Source organism: Melospiza melodia, chromosome 19, assembly GCF_035770615.1.
Source record: "Melospiza melodia melodia isolate bMelMel2 chromosome 19, bMelMel2.pri, whole genome shotgun sequence".
Classification (NCBI taxonomy): Eukaryota; Metazoa; Chordata; class Aves; order Passeriformes; family Passerellidae; genus Melospiza; species Melospiza melodia.
The window spans coordinates 4,059,386-4,074,057 of NC_086212.1; the positions used below are offsets into that span (position 1 = coordinate 4,059,386).

Sequence of the window (14,672 nt, forward strand, 5' to 3'; positions counted from 1 at the left end):
TGTCAGTCACCTTCACACCCTGCTGTAGTCCATGTAACAAAGCTTCCTCAGCCGTGTAATATAAAATCCCTGTTCTGGAAAGCTACAGGGTGGCCTTATATTATTTATTTTATTTTATTTTATTTTATTTTAATTTAATTTAATTTTATATAAATATAAATATAAATATAAATATAAATATAAATATAAATATAAATATAAATATAAATATAAATATAAATATAAATATAAATATAAATATAAATATACATATACATATACATATAAATATACATATAAATATACATATAAATATACATATAAATATACATATAAGCTATATATTATATATATAATATCAATATAGTTTATATATATAAGCTATATAGACATTATATATATCATATATATTTACACAATATATAATATATTATATAAAATATACATTTATATATTATTATTTATATATTACTATTTATATATTATTATATATAATATTATTTATATGTAATATAATATGGATAAAATAAATAATAAATAATAGATAATTTATTTATATACACATATTTATATATACACAATATTTATATATTGTGTATTTATATAATTTTAATATTTTATTATATATTATATTTTAAATTTTATTTTAAAAAATAAAAAATTAAAAAAAAATCACAGGAATATTAGTGTGAAGGGTCTCAATCTCTAACACACAGATGAAAGTGAAGTCTCCAACACAATTCCAATGCCCAGATTTAGCCCATTCCTTTTTAGGCTTTCAGCCTGCGATCAGCAGTTTCTGAGCCCAGGTCTTCTCTGTGGGTAAACCAGTAAGGATGCAGCCAAATCTTGCAAGAAGTTTCCCTTGACCAGCCAGCAGTATCATTACCTCCAAGTTCCCAATTACAAAAGGTGGGTTTTTTTTAAGAAAAAGTCATTTTGGCTCTGCAGCCTGAGCCCTTGGACAGGGGTATTTTTGAAGCTCCTCAGGCGTTTTGGTAGTTGCACTCCAGCACTGTCCTTGAATCGATGGTCTGGGAACAGCTCCATGAGTTTCTGGATACACTTGGCACATCATTTAACCCCAGCTGGAAACCACTCTGTTCCTCTCCTGAGAAGTGGGACAAACCCTGCACCTCTAATGGCCTTCACAAGACACCTCAAGCTGATCATTTTCTGAGTTGCTAACCTTCAGTTCCAGCAGCCTGTGTCCCAGGGATTTTGCATTTACCAGCAGCTCTCTAACAAACCGTCTGTCCCCCTCAGTGCCAGGAAGGAGGCTGTCACTCACCCCATGGCCTTTGTCACTCTCTTTGTCACAGGACAGTGTCCCAGAGCCAGTGAAGAGGTGGTTTGCAGATCTGGGAGGTGTCCTCTGCTTCCCTTCTCATTGGCCTTTTGCCTTCAGTGATTTGGCCAGCTGAAATCCCTCACCAGCCTCAGTGACAGCATGATTTCTGTCCAGCACCTGCTGCCTGGGTGTGTAGGACATTGTGAGCCATGAGGCTGGGACAGCCCCACAGCTGTCCTTATCCAACATTGTCCAGCCTGGGCTGCTGCAGCCAGGGAATTTTGTTCTTGTGCTGCAGCTGGCCAGCCCAGGAATCTGCCTGATGCGGAGAGGGTGTATCTCCTCTCAGAAAGCACCTGCAAAGCAGAAAATTCCAAATAGCCTCCTGTTGTTTTCTCCAGCTCTCTCATGTTCCAGTAAATCTCCCAGCAGTTGCATACAGGGTTGTGAACCACAGAGACCCATGGCACAAACACAGCCCTCCTCACCTTTTCATTTCAGTGTCTCACAGCTGGAAAACCACAGAATCATGGAGTGCTTTGGGTTGGAAGGGAAATTAAAGCTCATCTCATTCCAACCCCCTGCCATGGGCAGGGACACCTTCCATTAGGCCAGGTTGTTCCAGGCCCCATCCAACCTGGCCTTGAACACTTTGTGGGTATGCCCAGCCTTCCCTTGGTGATTTTACAGGATCTAGGAAAGGGAATCCTGCTGTGTGACCATGATTTGCTGCTCCAGTTCCTCCACCCCAGAGCAGTTTGCATCCAGCTGGGCTCCTGCCCTGGGGGCTGGTGTGTGCTGGAGCTGGATGCTGCAGGGTTTGCTCTGAGCTTGGCTCCCAGCTCTCCTAACTCACCAGGCAGTCCTGGAAAATCACATACATATTAGATTATTGCCTCTTCCTGTAAAGGAATAAAAGTACTTAAAGTGTGTATGTTAATGAAATTACTTAAAGTGGATATGTTAATATATATTAAGGTCTCTTGAAGAGATTCAGAGGGTCAAAAAAAAAATATACTGGCCAGGATATGTGGTATCTTGCTCACACTCTGCTTTGGATAGTCTGGAAACTTGGGGAAACAGCCTCTAGGGCAGCACCCACAGCAGCTCAGCAGCTGTGCTGGGATCCTTCACTGAAAGATCTCAGTCCTGGAGATGCTGGGGGTGGGGGAAAGAAACTGGAAAGTGTGGACTGGTTTGTACACCTCAGACCTTCTGATGCTGGTTAGGTGAGCAGGAGGCAGCCTCACATGGGAAACTTGTACTAGTTTGGGGTAAGTACTGCTCCAGGTGGGCAGGTGACTTACCTGGGGGTCCAAGAGGGGTCACAGGGCATTGCCTTCTGGCCTTATTGCCAATAAATGTGGGAATCACATCCCCATTCATGCAAATCACTGAGAGAATCAGGCAGGAAGGATCCAGGAAGGCACGGAGGTGTCTGAGCTACACTAAGGCACCAGTGGGATGGCTGAGCCTCATGGGCATGTCTGGAGGATGGCAGCAAGCCAGCTCCTCTCCCACTGCCTGTCCACTCCTCCCAGAGCATCTCCTGGGCACGGCAGCCTGGACCAGGGCCTGGTGAGGCAGGTGTAACACCTGTCAATGATGCTAATCAGAGAAAGCATCTTTTTATCATGGATCTTACTCTTGGTGAACTTATCACAAGTTTGTGCCTTGCATGGCTGTGCCAGAGGCACTTGGAGCCTTTATCAGAATATCCCAAAGTGGAAAGGGAAAGATTTCTTTAACCACAGGCAAGGGCAGAGAACTGAGGGGCAGAACAAAAGAGCAAAGGATCTGGAAGGAATCACAAGTGACACCAGCAAAAACTCCTGGGACCTGCAGAGCAGGGGTGAGATGGAGTGGGAGGCACAGGAGATGGAGTGAGAGGATGTGACCAGGCTGTGGATCTTCCTGCTGGGGCTTTCTGGGCTAATTTTCAGCACATAGCCAGGCTGTGCAGCCCTTCACTTGTGCTGGATGAATCAGCACTCAGCAGCAGCAGGGTTAAACACCGGGTTGTTCTGTCTCCCCACTGAGGACACTCCCCCTCGTCACTGGCTGCAGAGGAAATTTTAATCAGCACCGTGATAAGAGCCCTTCAGTCCTGCTGGGAGTTATCAGCTCCTTTGTTTGTAAATGTAACTGCTCAATACCAATACACTTGGCTCTGGGTTCCTGCACTTCCCTGCTCCACAGCCCTTTGGCTCAGGCTGCTCCCTCCCTCCAGCCACCCCTTAATCAGGGTGTTAAACCAGCCCAGGTTGTGCTGAAAAAACGGATAAACCCTGAGCTGTTTCCTTTCTACCCCTGCTGTCACTGGGAGACAGAGTTCTCAATCTGAGGCTGTTTTAAGCTTCAAGGAGTAGCTGATGAATATCAGAGCCTGGTAATTTAGCCCTCTGCAGAGTACAGACAATATATTCATAATCATTCTATATGGAGATGAGCTAGTAATGCAATCAGGCTTATAAATCAAACCCAGGAGACATGTTGGTGCTGTTTGCCTGAGCTTCTTGAACGATCTATCCACAGGAAAATGTCTGTCTGACTCTTAGATGGGGCCAATTAACTTATAAAGATGCTCTCTCCTCTCACAGTGGCTCATTTGTTTACTTGGGCTCTGCCAGCTGGTGCTGTTTTCATTCGGGGAGAGGGGGCCTGGTTGGTAAGAGATTTGTTGGACGCCTGGGCTGCAGAGGAAGGGAAACTGCCTCAGGAGAGGCAATGCCTTCATCAGCAGCACAGCAAGGAGACTGGGGTTTAATCAACAGCTTCCCTGTGTGAGCTGTCCCCAGGCTCCATAGCATGTCCTTTCACTCCCATAAACGTGCCTGCCTCCTTTTGTCCCTGTTTTACTGAGCAGGGAGGGATAGCTGGAGCTCTGATCATGCCCAGGGTGAGGCTGTGTGGGCACAGGAGCACATCCCACACTCTGGCAGATTGGGAATCAGCACCAGTGGGGCTGGGAGGGTGATGCCAGCACCCAACAAAGCAGCTCTGCTCTTGCTTTGCTTCCTTCTGGCCTGGCCACATCCTGCCCCACGCCATGTGCTGGGAGCAGGATGGGACCTGCTTTGAGTGAGCAGGATTTAAGGTGTGCCAGCAGCCAGGCAGGGCTGGGAGCAAAGGGACAAGGAGCAAAGGGACACAGCTGGAGCAGGGCCAGCACAGAGCTGAGATCGGTGCTGACACCAGAGGGTGGTGTGGTCTCACGCTGGAAATTCACCGCTGGAGACACATCCCTGCTCTGGCACGTGTGTAAGGAGACAAGCTCACATTTATTTTTTCATTGAGATTTTTAATGTTTATTTTTTAACAGACTCGGTTTAAATTTTTGCTTTCTACAATAATTCAATGTAAAAATCCCAGTACAATATACAACAGTTTGAACATTTGGAATAAGAAATCCAGCTTGGGGAGACACGTAAGTTCAGCTAGTTCCTAACACAGGTAGCAAATTCCCTCCACCCTCCCCCAGATTTCCCAGCCAGGAAGGCATATGGGCAGGAATGCTTTACAAATGTCACACCCACCCTATAAAGACACTGGGTGCTGTGTCCCTGCAGTGGGACATCCCCTAGGAAAGGGCATCCTCCCCTCCATGGGATGGCTGGGAGCCTCCAGCATGGCAAGGCAGTTTTCAGGGAAGCAAGGCTGGCTGGCCCTTGTGCGTGAGTGATACGGGATGCTCTGAGAAGTTCCTGCATGCAGGTCCTGCAGGGTTTGGAGCTCCCTTGGCATGGAGAGGAGACCTGTCCTCCCCTTGGCAGCACTGCCAGCAGCCTGGTGCCCTACTGCAGCTGTAAGGCTGTTGGAAGGGGATGGCCCTGCAGGGCCCAGCCCAAGGGGCAGAAAACAAGGATGATGAAAGATCCCAGGCTCTTGAGTCTGAGGGGACATCTCAGGGATCACTCACTGGCCTGGGAGCTGGCAGCTTTTTTAGAAAGCCTCTTTGGGTTGGTCCATGGTACTCAAGCAGCGTGGGAATAGTCCTGCTTGAACAGCCTGGAGTGGTCCTGCTCAAGTGACATGGGGTGGTCCTGCTTGGGCAACATGGGAAGGTTCTGCTCCAGCTACATTGGATGATCCTGCCCAAGCAGCCTGGAGAGGTCCTGCTTGAGCAGTTTGGGGTGCTGCTGGTCAAGCAGGGTGGGATGGTCCTACTCAATCAGCATGGGATGGTCCTACTCAATCAGCATGGGATGGTCCTGCTGGAACAGCATGGAATGGTCCTGCTCAGGCAGCATGGGATGGCCCTGCTGGAGCACAGTGGGACGGTCCTTGTGGAGCATGGGATGGTCCTGCTGGAGCAGTGTGTGTGGTGGTCTGCTTGAGCACCATGGAGCAGCTGCAAGTGGCAGGGATGGTTCTTCATGTCCTCCAGCATCCCAAGCATTGCATTCAAAGCCATTCCTGGCCTTTCTCGCCCCTCTTGGAAATCCTTCACTGCTGGAAGTGATCCTAGGGGGATCTAGTCAAGCTGCATGTTCCACATCAGTTATTGCTAATGTTAGATTGGGACATTGGTGACTTTATCTGGCTGAAACCTTTATCTGGTTACTGAAACCTTCCAAGGGCAGAGGACATCCCCTTTTCCCCCATGACCAGTTCCAGCTGCACTAGCCCTAGGGAGAAGTGTTTTCTGATGTCAGGAAGGGCCCTTCCTGTGTGCATCAGGGGTGGCTGAGCTGGCAGTAGCTTTCCTGGGTCGGTAAGGGATGGGATATAAGGCAGGAGAAGTGGGAAGAGAAGCAGAAAATTGTAGCTGGAGTCAGATGGGCTGGGAGTAAAAGAGGGCAGGGAGGAATGGAGAGGTCAGGCTGGGAGAAGACTGGAAGTCAGGACAGAGGTAGGAGATGCAGGAGAATGTAAGGCCAGTTAGAGAGGGAGCTGTGAGGTAAGGAAGGATGGCTGGAGGTCAGGGAGGGGTGGAGAGGGAAATTTGTGAGGTTGGTGGACACTTAGAGGGTAAAGAGGGATAGGAAGGTGGGGAGAAGTGGAGGAGCATAAGGAGAAACAGGGACACTGTGGGAGGCAAATGACACAGGATGGTGAGACAGCCAGAGATTGAGTGTGAGAGGGACAGGAAGAGGTGAAACTGCAGGAAAAAGTATGGGGAACAATGGGAAGTGAAGGGTCACAGGAAGAACTGAGATGGAGGAAGAAGTGTGAGATGGAGGATGAAGGAGATGGAAGATGGGAAGGACAATGAATATGAAAAGTGAGGTTGGGGAGGATGAGGAGGCCAGGCAGATGGTAGGAAGTGGAGGGTGAGGAAGGACAGGCAAATAGTGGGTGGTGTGGGGCATGGGGAAGGATGGAGGAGAGTGGGAAGTGGAGGATGAAGAAAGTGGACAAAATCGAAGAGGAAAACAAGAAGAGTGGAGGAAAAGATGGGGGGAGATAGAGAAAAAGAGGAGGGATGAGGAAACACTGGGAGATGGACACAGATGATAGGAGGAACAGAGAGACACTGAGGGGACAGAAGAAGACGAAGACTGGAGGGCAGTGGAGGAAGATGAATGAGGAAATGGGAAATGGATAAGCACAAAGAGGGACTGGAAATGTGGAGGTTAAGAAGGTAAAATTAGGTGACATTAGCAGTTGAAAGGATGGTGAAATAGTGGGAGGTGAGGGTGGAGAAGTTAAGGACATTAAGAGAGCAGACAGGAAGAGAGAAGAGGATGAAGAAAGATGTGGAGAAGATGAGGAGGGGAGGAGGTTGGGGTGAAGGTGGGAACTAATGGGGAATAAGCAGGAATAAACTGATGGTAAGATGTAGAGGGCAGCAGTGGGGGGAGCTGAAGAAGACAGTGAAATGTTGACATGAATATGAAAGGAAAAGCTGGAGGCAAAGCAAGGCAAGGATGGATGGGGCAGGGTGAAGGGGAAGAAGGGAAAAACATTAGAAGAAGGTGGGGGTGAATGAAGCTAAGGAACAGGATGGGGTGAATGGAGGAGCAGGTTAGAGGGATGGGATTGAAGTGTGGCAGGAAGACTGGAAGGTGGGATATGGAGGGCAGTGGGGGAGCACAGCAGGAGGGATGGGAGGTGATGGGTGGTGGAGCAGAACAAGGAGGGAGAGGATGCAGTGTAGGATGCAGGAGCACAAGAGGTGGGAGGGGACATGGAGGAGCACAGCACGGCAGGGAGGGATGGGACACAGCTGATGACAGCACACTGGAAGGAGTGTGGAAGGAGGGATGGGATGTGAAGGGAGTGGGGGGAACAGGGGGGATTGGAGGTGGTGAGTGACAGTGGAGCACAAGAAAGGACAGGACACGAAGGAGGATGCAGGACAGGAAGGAGGGACGAGACATGGTGGCTGATGGATGAGCACAGAACAGAAGGATGGGACCTGGTGGGTGATGGAGGAGGGTGGCAGGGAAGGATGGGACAGTAGATGACTACAAGGAAGGAGGTGAACAACAGAGGAGCCGTGGAAGAAGGCTTGGGACATAAAAGAAGATACACAGGAGGGATGGGGTATGGTGGGAACAAGGGAAGGAGGAATGGGATGGAGTAGCACAGGAGGGAGGAAGGATGGCTGGGTTGGGGTAGGGTTGATGAAAGAGCACAATAAAGAGGGATGGAAAATGGCAGATCAAAGACGAGGGATGAAAGGGATGGGACAGGAAGCATGATGGAAAAGCAAAAGGAGGGTGGGTTTTAGTGGGTGATGGAGGACCTCAGGGTGGGACAGTTTAATGGAATGAACCTGAGGGGAGGCTGGGACCAGCAGGTGATCAGGCAATCGCAGAATCATTAAGGTTGGATATGATCTCTGAGATCATCAAGTCCAACTGAAGCGCACAAGGGCAGGGAGCCATGGGCAGCAGAGTAAGGGGGATGTGGGTGTGTGTGCAGGCTGGGGTGAGCTGCTGGGCAGGCTGGCATGGCACACGGCAGCTGTAACAAACACCAGCATCACAGGGACAATGCAGAGCTGAGGGCAGCCTGGTGACAGTGCTGGCAGTGAGGACCCACAGGAGCTGACAAGCTGGCGTGGCACAGCTGGGATCAGCACATGGGGATGGTGTCAGGGACAGACAGGTGGGTGAGGAGAGCATGGGACACCACGTGTGGGCTGGGCAGCAGGCAGGATGGCAGGAACAGAGGCACAGGATCAGGTCACCCCACACCTCCCTCTGCAGCAGCACTGCCTCAGACAGGACAGGCAGCACAGTCCCCCACCACAGCACGGGAAGGCAGCACCAAGGGTGGGGGTGAGGGGTTGCAGGGCCTTTATTCATCACACAACAAGCAGGCATGACACAGGGGTGCAGGATGGGGTGGGCAGAGAGCCTGTCATCGGGGCAGGAGGTGCCCTTCATGCGACCTTGGCATGGGCTGGTGAGAGGCAGCAGGAGGACAGGGCAGGGACAAATAGCTTTACCCAAAACACCTCAGGTTTCACCCCAGGCTGGGCACTGGCATGTGGACAGGGGCAGAATCATGGAGGGGCTGGAGTAGAATCAGCCACCTCCACATCTTAAGCAAAGTTTCCCCACAAATTCCTTGCCGGCCTCATCTCAGCCCTCCTGGGAAATGCCCAGCACCGCTATTTACAGAGTAAGACAGAACTGACCAATATTACAAATAATTAAAAGGCAGTTTTAAAAATGAGAAACCACATTCCAAAAAAGTAGAGAGTCTTTTAAAAAAAACCAAACCAAACCAAAACCCCGATTATCCATGAAAATGCTAAAAACCACCCCAAAAATATCTATGTACAGCAGGAGATTGCCCGTGGCAGTGCTGGACCCAACAACTCCATGGCAGGCAGGGACACAGCCCAGCCCTGGCTGCTGGTGAGGGTGGGCAGCACCCAGCTGGGTGATGAGGGTCCCCAGGGGGCTGGCTGGGTGCTGCAGGAGCAAAAGGCCATGGGTAGTGGGCCTGCTGGGCCCTGGCTGATGCTGGTGTGTCCGGGGACACCGGCAGTGAGCGGCTGTCGCGGAGACCCTGACGGAGGCTGCGACGTGGCAGTGATGCAGCAGCTGCTGCGGGCAGGAGAGGGCAGCAGCCTCGGCAGCACCGGCAGTTCTTTAGAGAAACTGCGAGATGACAATGTGCAGAGGCCCTGGGAGCGGTGTACAGAGCTCCAGAGCAATGCACAGAGCCCTGGGAGCGGTGTACAGAGCTCCAGAGCGATCCACAGAGCCCTTGGGGTGGTGTACAGAGCTCCTGGAGCAACGCACAGAGCCCTTGGGGTGGTGTACAGAGCTCCAGAGCGATCCACAGAGCCCTGGGAGTGGTGTACAGAGCTCCAGAGCAATCCACAGAGCCCTTGGGGTGGTGTACAGAGCTCCTGGAGCAACGCACAGAGCCCTGGGAGCGGTGTACAGAGCGTCAGAGCAATGCACAGAGACTTGGGGTGGTGTACAGAGCTCCTGGAGCAACACACAGAGCCCTTGGGGTGGTGTACAGAGCTCCAGAGCGATGCACAGAGCCCGTGGAACAGCGTACAGAGCCCCTGGAGCACTGTGCAGAGCCCCAGAGCAATGCAGAGCCCTGGGAGCAGTGGATGGAGCCCCTGGGGCAATGCAGAGCCCTGGGAGCCGTGCACAGAGCCCCCAGAACAAGGCACTCAGCCCCAGAGCAATGCGTTGAGCCCCAGGCACCTGCAGGCAGCTCCATCTGGGTGAATCCCTGCCTGGCCCCTGGCAGGCGGCTGGAAAATAGGTCAGGCAGCTGCCTCAGAAATCTCTGTTCTCTCCTGGAGCTGCACAGGGGCACCAAGGCTGCTCTGAGTGGGACTGGATCGCAGTCCCCCAGCCCCAGGAGCTCTGCAGTGCTGTGGGGGCTGTGGCTGCTGCCCCCTCCCTCCCTGGGTAAGGCTTTTTCTGGTGGTGACAGAGGGACGTGCGGCGCAGACCACGGGCCACGCTGCAGCCTCCCAAACCACAATCTCTTAATCCAATTGGTGCCTCTCCAAAGTAGCTCATTTCGGTATTTTTAAAATGCACTTGGTTTTACATTGCAGGCTGTCCGGAGTTGGGCAGGGCCAGAAGTGGAGAAACAAAAAACAAAAAACAAAAAAACAAAAAAAAAAAAAAAAAAAAAAAGAGAAAAGAAAAAAAAAAAAAGAGAAATATGTATATTCAGCACTTGGAGAAGAAATAACTACAAGTGGCCCCAAGCAGGGAGGTGGGTGCAAGGCAGGGGCACCACAACCCCTTGGGAGCAGGGGATGTGCACACACACACACACAGAAGCACAGGCCACCTCTCCCCACGCTGTGCACCCAGCGATCCCAACCTGCAGCTGGAGGAGCCCGGGGACCACCCGGACCCCTGCCAGCAGCCAAGGGCCTCAGCAGCACCCCAAGAGCAGGAGGGTGGCCGAGGAGGGCCCCCAGCCAGCCCAGCCCGGGTGAGCACAGGGAGCCTCCCTCCTCCTTCCTGCCGGGGAAGCACGCTCAGCCCGCGGCTGATGCAACCGCACAGCAATCGGGCAACGGGCCCGGGATGGGCAGGATGCTGCAGCCACAGCCAGCACCAGCACCCTCCATCCGCGGGGTGGCTGCAGCATCACCCCTACAGCGGCCCAGCCCTCCCTATCGACAGCAGCAGCCTCCCCTGGCCGCTCTCCCTTTCTCAGCCCTCGGCACAGCAGGGTCTCGCTGACACTCCCGGCGCGGCGGCACCAGCCAGGATGCCCCCGTGCCGTCTCTGCACAGGCAGGAGGTGATGCAGCCACCCTGCCAGGGTGTCCCCGCACCCCGGGGCTACCTCTGGCTCCACATCTGCTTCGTAAGCGTCCCCGGGGCCGAGGGGACGTTTAGGAGACAGATGAGCCCGCGCCGCCTCCGCGAGGGGCCCCGCGGGCTCAGCGCGGGCGCTCTTCCGGCAGGACAGTGGATGGCAGGCACGCTGCGTCCCCCGGCCCCCCGTCCTCACTCACTCGAGGCCCCCGGCTTCTCCTCCGCCCTGGGGGGCTCCGCGGGGTGCAGTTTGCACTTGGAGGGGGAGTGGCGGACCGCGGAGCGGGACGGCCGGGCAAAGCACGAGGTGAGGGACTGGGAGCTGCAGTCACACGCCGTGTCCTGCAAAGATAGACAGGGCACAGCGGAGTTAGAGGGGTCAGGCACCCTGTCCCCCGCCACGGCGGGACACCCCGGGGGCCTCTGTGCCTCGTTACCTCGCTGGCTAGAGCCGAGATGAGGTCGGGGTCCCGCAGGGCTGCGTCCTTACTGCCCTGGCCAGGGGACGAGGGCTTGGGGTCCTCGCAGCTGCCCTGCTTGAGGACCTTCTTGTTCAAGACACGGGAGATGTTTTCGTGGTGGGTGGTGGGGCTGGGGTGCTCGGCTCTCTTGCTCTCTTCCCCGGTCGCCTCCTTCTTCTCCTGGGGGGCAGTGGGGCTCTGTGCCCGCCCGCAGACGTTCCTGAAGAACTCCTGCACGAGGCCGTACTTGGGTGCTTCGGGCTTGGCCCGGCTGCTCTCAGGGCAGCCCGGCTTCCAGATGGACTCGGTGCTGCCCGCGTGCTCCACCACGCTGAACAGGCTGGACAGGCCATCGTTGATGTTGCTGAGGACGGGGCTGTCGCGGGTGGTGGTGGAGCGGGCCCAGGCAGAGCCGTTCTGCTTGCTCTGGTGCAAGTTCCACAGGCTCCTGTCCTTGGAGGCGTCCAGCTTGGAGGAAGACCTCCTCTGGAGCTTTGGAGAGCCGTATTTTGGGGAGCAGCATGGCCGCTCGATCCTGGAGTGGACCTTATCCAGGGAGGAGGAGATCTGCTTGCTGCGCACGGACACGAGCGAGGAGCTGCGCGGGGACCAGCTCTTGCCGTGCATGCCGGCGCCGCGGGGCAGGTCGGTCTGCAGGCCCACGCTCACCGTCTGGATGGTCTGTGTGCCCACGTGGGCCAGCCCCACGGTCTGGCTGGAGGTGCTTTTCACCTTCCTCTCGAGCGAGCTGGAGCGGATGGCCTGGCGCACGCAGTTGGTGATCTCCTTCATGTCGTCGCTCATGTTGCCGGAGATCTCCAGGTCGTGCAGCGAAGAGGGGAAACGCGGCACCGGCGGCACGGCGCTCTCCCCCGTGCCACCATCCAGCAGCTCCTGCTGCTGCTTGGAGAAGTTGCACAGCCACTGGCTGTAGGTGCCCTCGGCGCTGGCCGACTCCTCCGGCTCCTTGGGCTTGGCCATGGTGAACAGGAATCCGGGCTCGATCATGATCTTGCCCTCCTTGTTGTGCACCAGCGGCGCCTCCAGCCGCCGCACCACCGGCGGGCTGTAGTAGATGCGGATCCCTGTCTTGTCGGGGGCCGTGTAGCTCCTCTGGATTTGTTTCTGAGCTGGGTCGTGCCCAGAGAGGCTGCTTGCCCGTGAGTAGTCCCAGGAGGAGATGCCCAGCTTCTCCTTGGCCAGGCTGTCAGGGACAGGTTGTTCGATATTCACATATGTACAGTTGGAGGGAGGGAGGCTGGCGCTGTCCCGGATCCCGTTGGGCAGCATCTGGGTGGTTGAGGATGACTTTTTGCACCGGGCATGGTCACCCAGCCCTGGCACGGTCTTTCCAGAGAGGTAGGGTGAACAGTCGAGCAAGCTTTCAAACTCTGACATGGAGGAAACAGACTTGGTCCTGTGGGAGGAGACAGGATAGGGATCAAAACAGGGCAGGGAGGGGGATTGGGGGACAGCTGAGACACTCTGCTTCCACCCCAATGGGACCTTCCTGGGCACCCAGTCCTGCTCCTCACAGGGATCCCTTTGCTTCCAGGACTATCATGGAACAGGGTTGCATCTCCTCTGTGACTCTCAGGGATGTTAAGCCCTCTGTGTTCCAGGGGCTATGGAGGCACCAGCACACTCACCTTTTGAGGTTGGTTCCCTTGGCTTCTGCTTCAGAGATTGTCTCCTTGTCTGTGATTTTCTCATTGAGAACCTAGGAGGGCACAGGAGAAAGCTCCAGGGTCAGATGGCACAGGACCAGGGCACAGAGATGGGCTGGAGCTCAGGGGCTGCATCCTGCTCCCCTCCAGCACCACCAGCTTCCCCACACACCGAGGCACAGCAGTCCCAGGACTGCATGGGGCTTGCTACAACCACATCTATTTAAAATCAGCTTTTTATAACCCCACAAAAGCTCTTGGAGATTCAGCCGTGCCCTTCATGCTCTCATTCTCCTGGTGTTCTCCCTTGCAGCCTCATTTGCTGTTTAAAGGGGTGTTAATTTGGGTTCACACATCCTCCAATCTAACCCTTAGCACAGATGTGGGCCCTAAGAGCATCCTGAGAGCACTCCACCCTCTCTTACTTACCTCTTTCCAGTTGCTGCCATGCTTCTCCATTTCAGAGTGCTTCAATGCCCATGGATTGGATCCTTTCTGCAACTGGAGAATGTATTGGTCACTCAACAGGTGACCAGGTCACTCAACAGGTGAGCCTCTCTGGGCAAGCAAAAGCATGAAACATTCTCGGGGCAAGCAGCAGAGGCTGGAGGACACGTGCAGGATGGGGGACACCATACCTGGTTGAGTTTGTTCTGCAGGTCCTTCGCTTGCTGCTCTGCCTGCTGCTGCTCCTCCTTGAAGCGAGCCAGCAGCTCCACCTTCTCCTGGTTCCAGTTCTTCTCGCTGATCTGCAGCTGCTTGGTGAGGTCCATGACAGCGCTGTAGGACTCAGCCAGGAGATGCTGGTGCTCCTCACGCTCCCGCTTCAGTGCCACCTTCCAGTCTGGCAGTGCACGCTCTGCGATCCCTTTGCCTGCCTTTGACTCCAGCTGTGGGGACACAGTAGTGGCTGTGAGGGACCCAGGGCTCCAGTGTGGTGCTGGACATCTCCAGCACACAGGCAGGGCTGCAGGCATCCCTCTTGCCAGTGCCAGTCCCATGCTGCCAGGCTGGGCAATAAGCATATCCACAAGGACGTGACACACACAACATGGCTTGCCAATGGCTTGCAGCCACATCATGCCAGCTGGCCAGCAGATGGTCAGCCAGCAGGACACAGGCTGAATGTCCTGCCTGCCTGGCTGTGCTCCTGCCTGCAGGACATGGCTCCTGGAGAGGGGCACCATCACCTGAGCAGCCCCCAAGGATGCAGCACCAGTGGGGCGGTGCCACCATAGCTGCTCTGCTCGCTTTTGAGGAGGAGATATGGGAACTGGGGACTCATGCTCTGCCAGGAGAAATCCTGCCTGCAAAGTGCTGGGGAGCAGAGCTGATGTGCAGCCATGGGCTGCTGTCAGCACAGCGTGAGTGGAAACCTCTCAGCGCTGGGAGGGCAGGGCTGAGGGACTGGTGGGACTCATCCTACAGGCAGGAGCTTCCCCCACTGCCCAGGCTGCCCTCCCTCCACCTCCTGCCTTCCCTGCAGCCGTGCATCCCTCCTGCAGCATCCACAGGGATCCTGTGCTGTGACTCAGGGTGGGGGAGAGCTGGGCTCTGATGCTGCT

General features: G+C 54.0%; 1 protein-coding gene across 2 annotated transcripts in view; it reads right to left on the bottom strand.

The window, feature by feature from the left end:
* Positions 1–4,554: 4,554 nt before the first annotated feature.
* The window catches only part of MTCL2 (microtubule crosslinking factor 2), a 30,265-nt gene continuing 20,147 nt past the window's right edge, over positions 4,555–14,672 (bottom strand). For both annotated transcript variants that reach the window (XM_063172176.1, XM_063172175.1), the window contains exons 11-16: positions 13,746–13,997; positions 13,537–13,608; positions 13,090–13,160; positions 11,417–12,857; positions 11,180–11,321; positions 4,555–10,260 (exon numbers count right to left, since the gene is read on the bottom strand). In XM_063172176.1, coding sequence (XP_063028246.1) covers positions 10,232–10,260; positions 11,180–11,321; positions 11,417–12,857; positions 13,090–13,160; positions 13,537–13,608; positions 13,746–13,997 — 2,007 coding nt within the window. In that variant the 3' untranslated portion in view covers positions 4,555–10,231. The remainder of the gene's footprint in view (positions 10,261–11,179; positions 11,322–11,416; positions 12,858–13,089; positions 13,161–13,536; positions 13,609–13,745; positions 13,998–14,672) is intronic.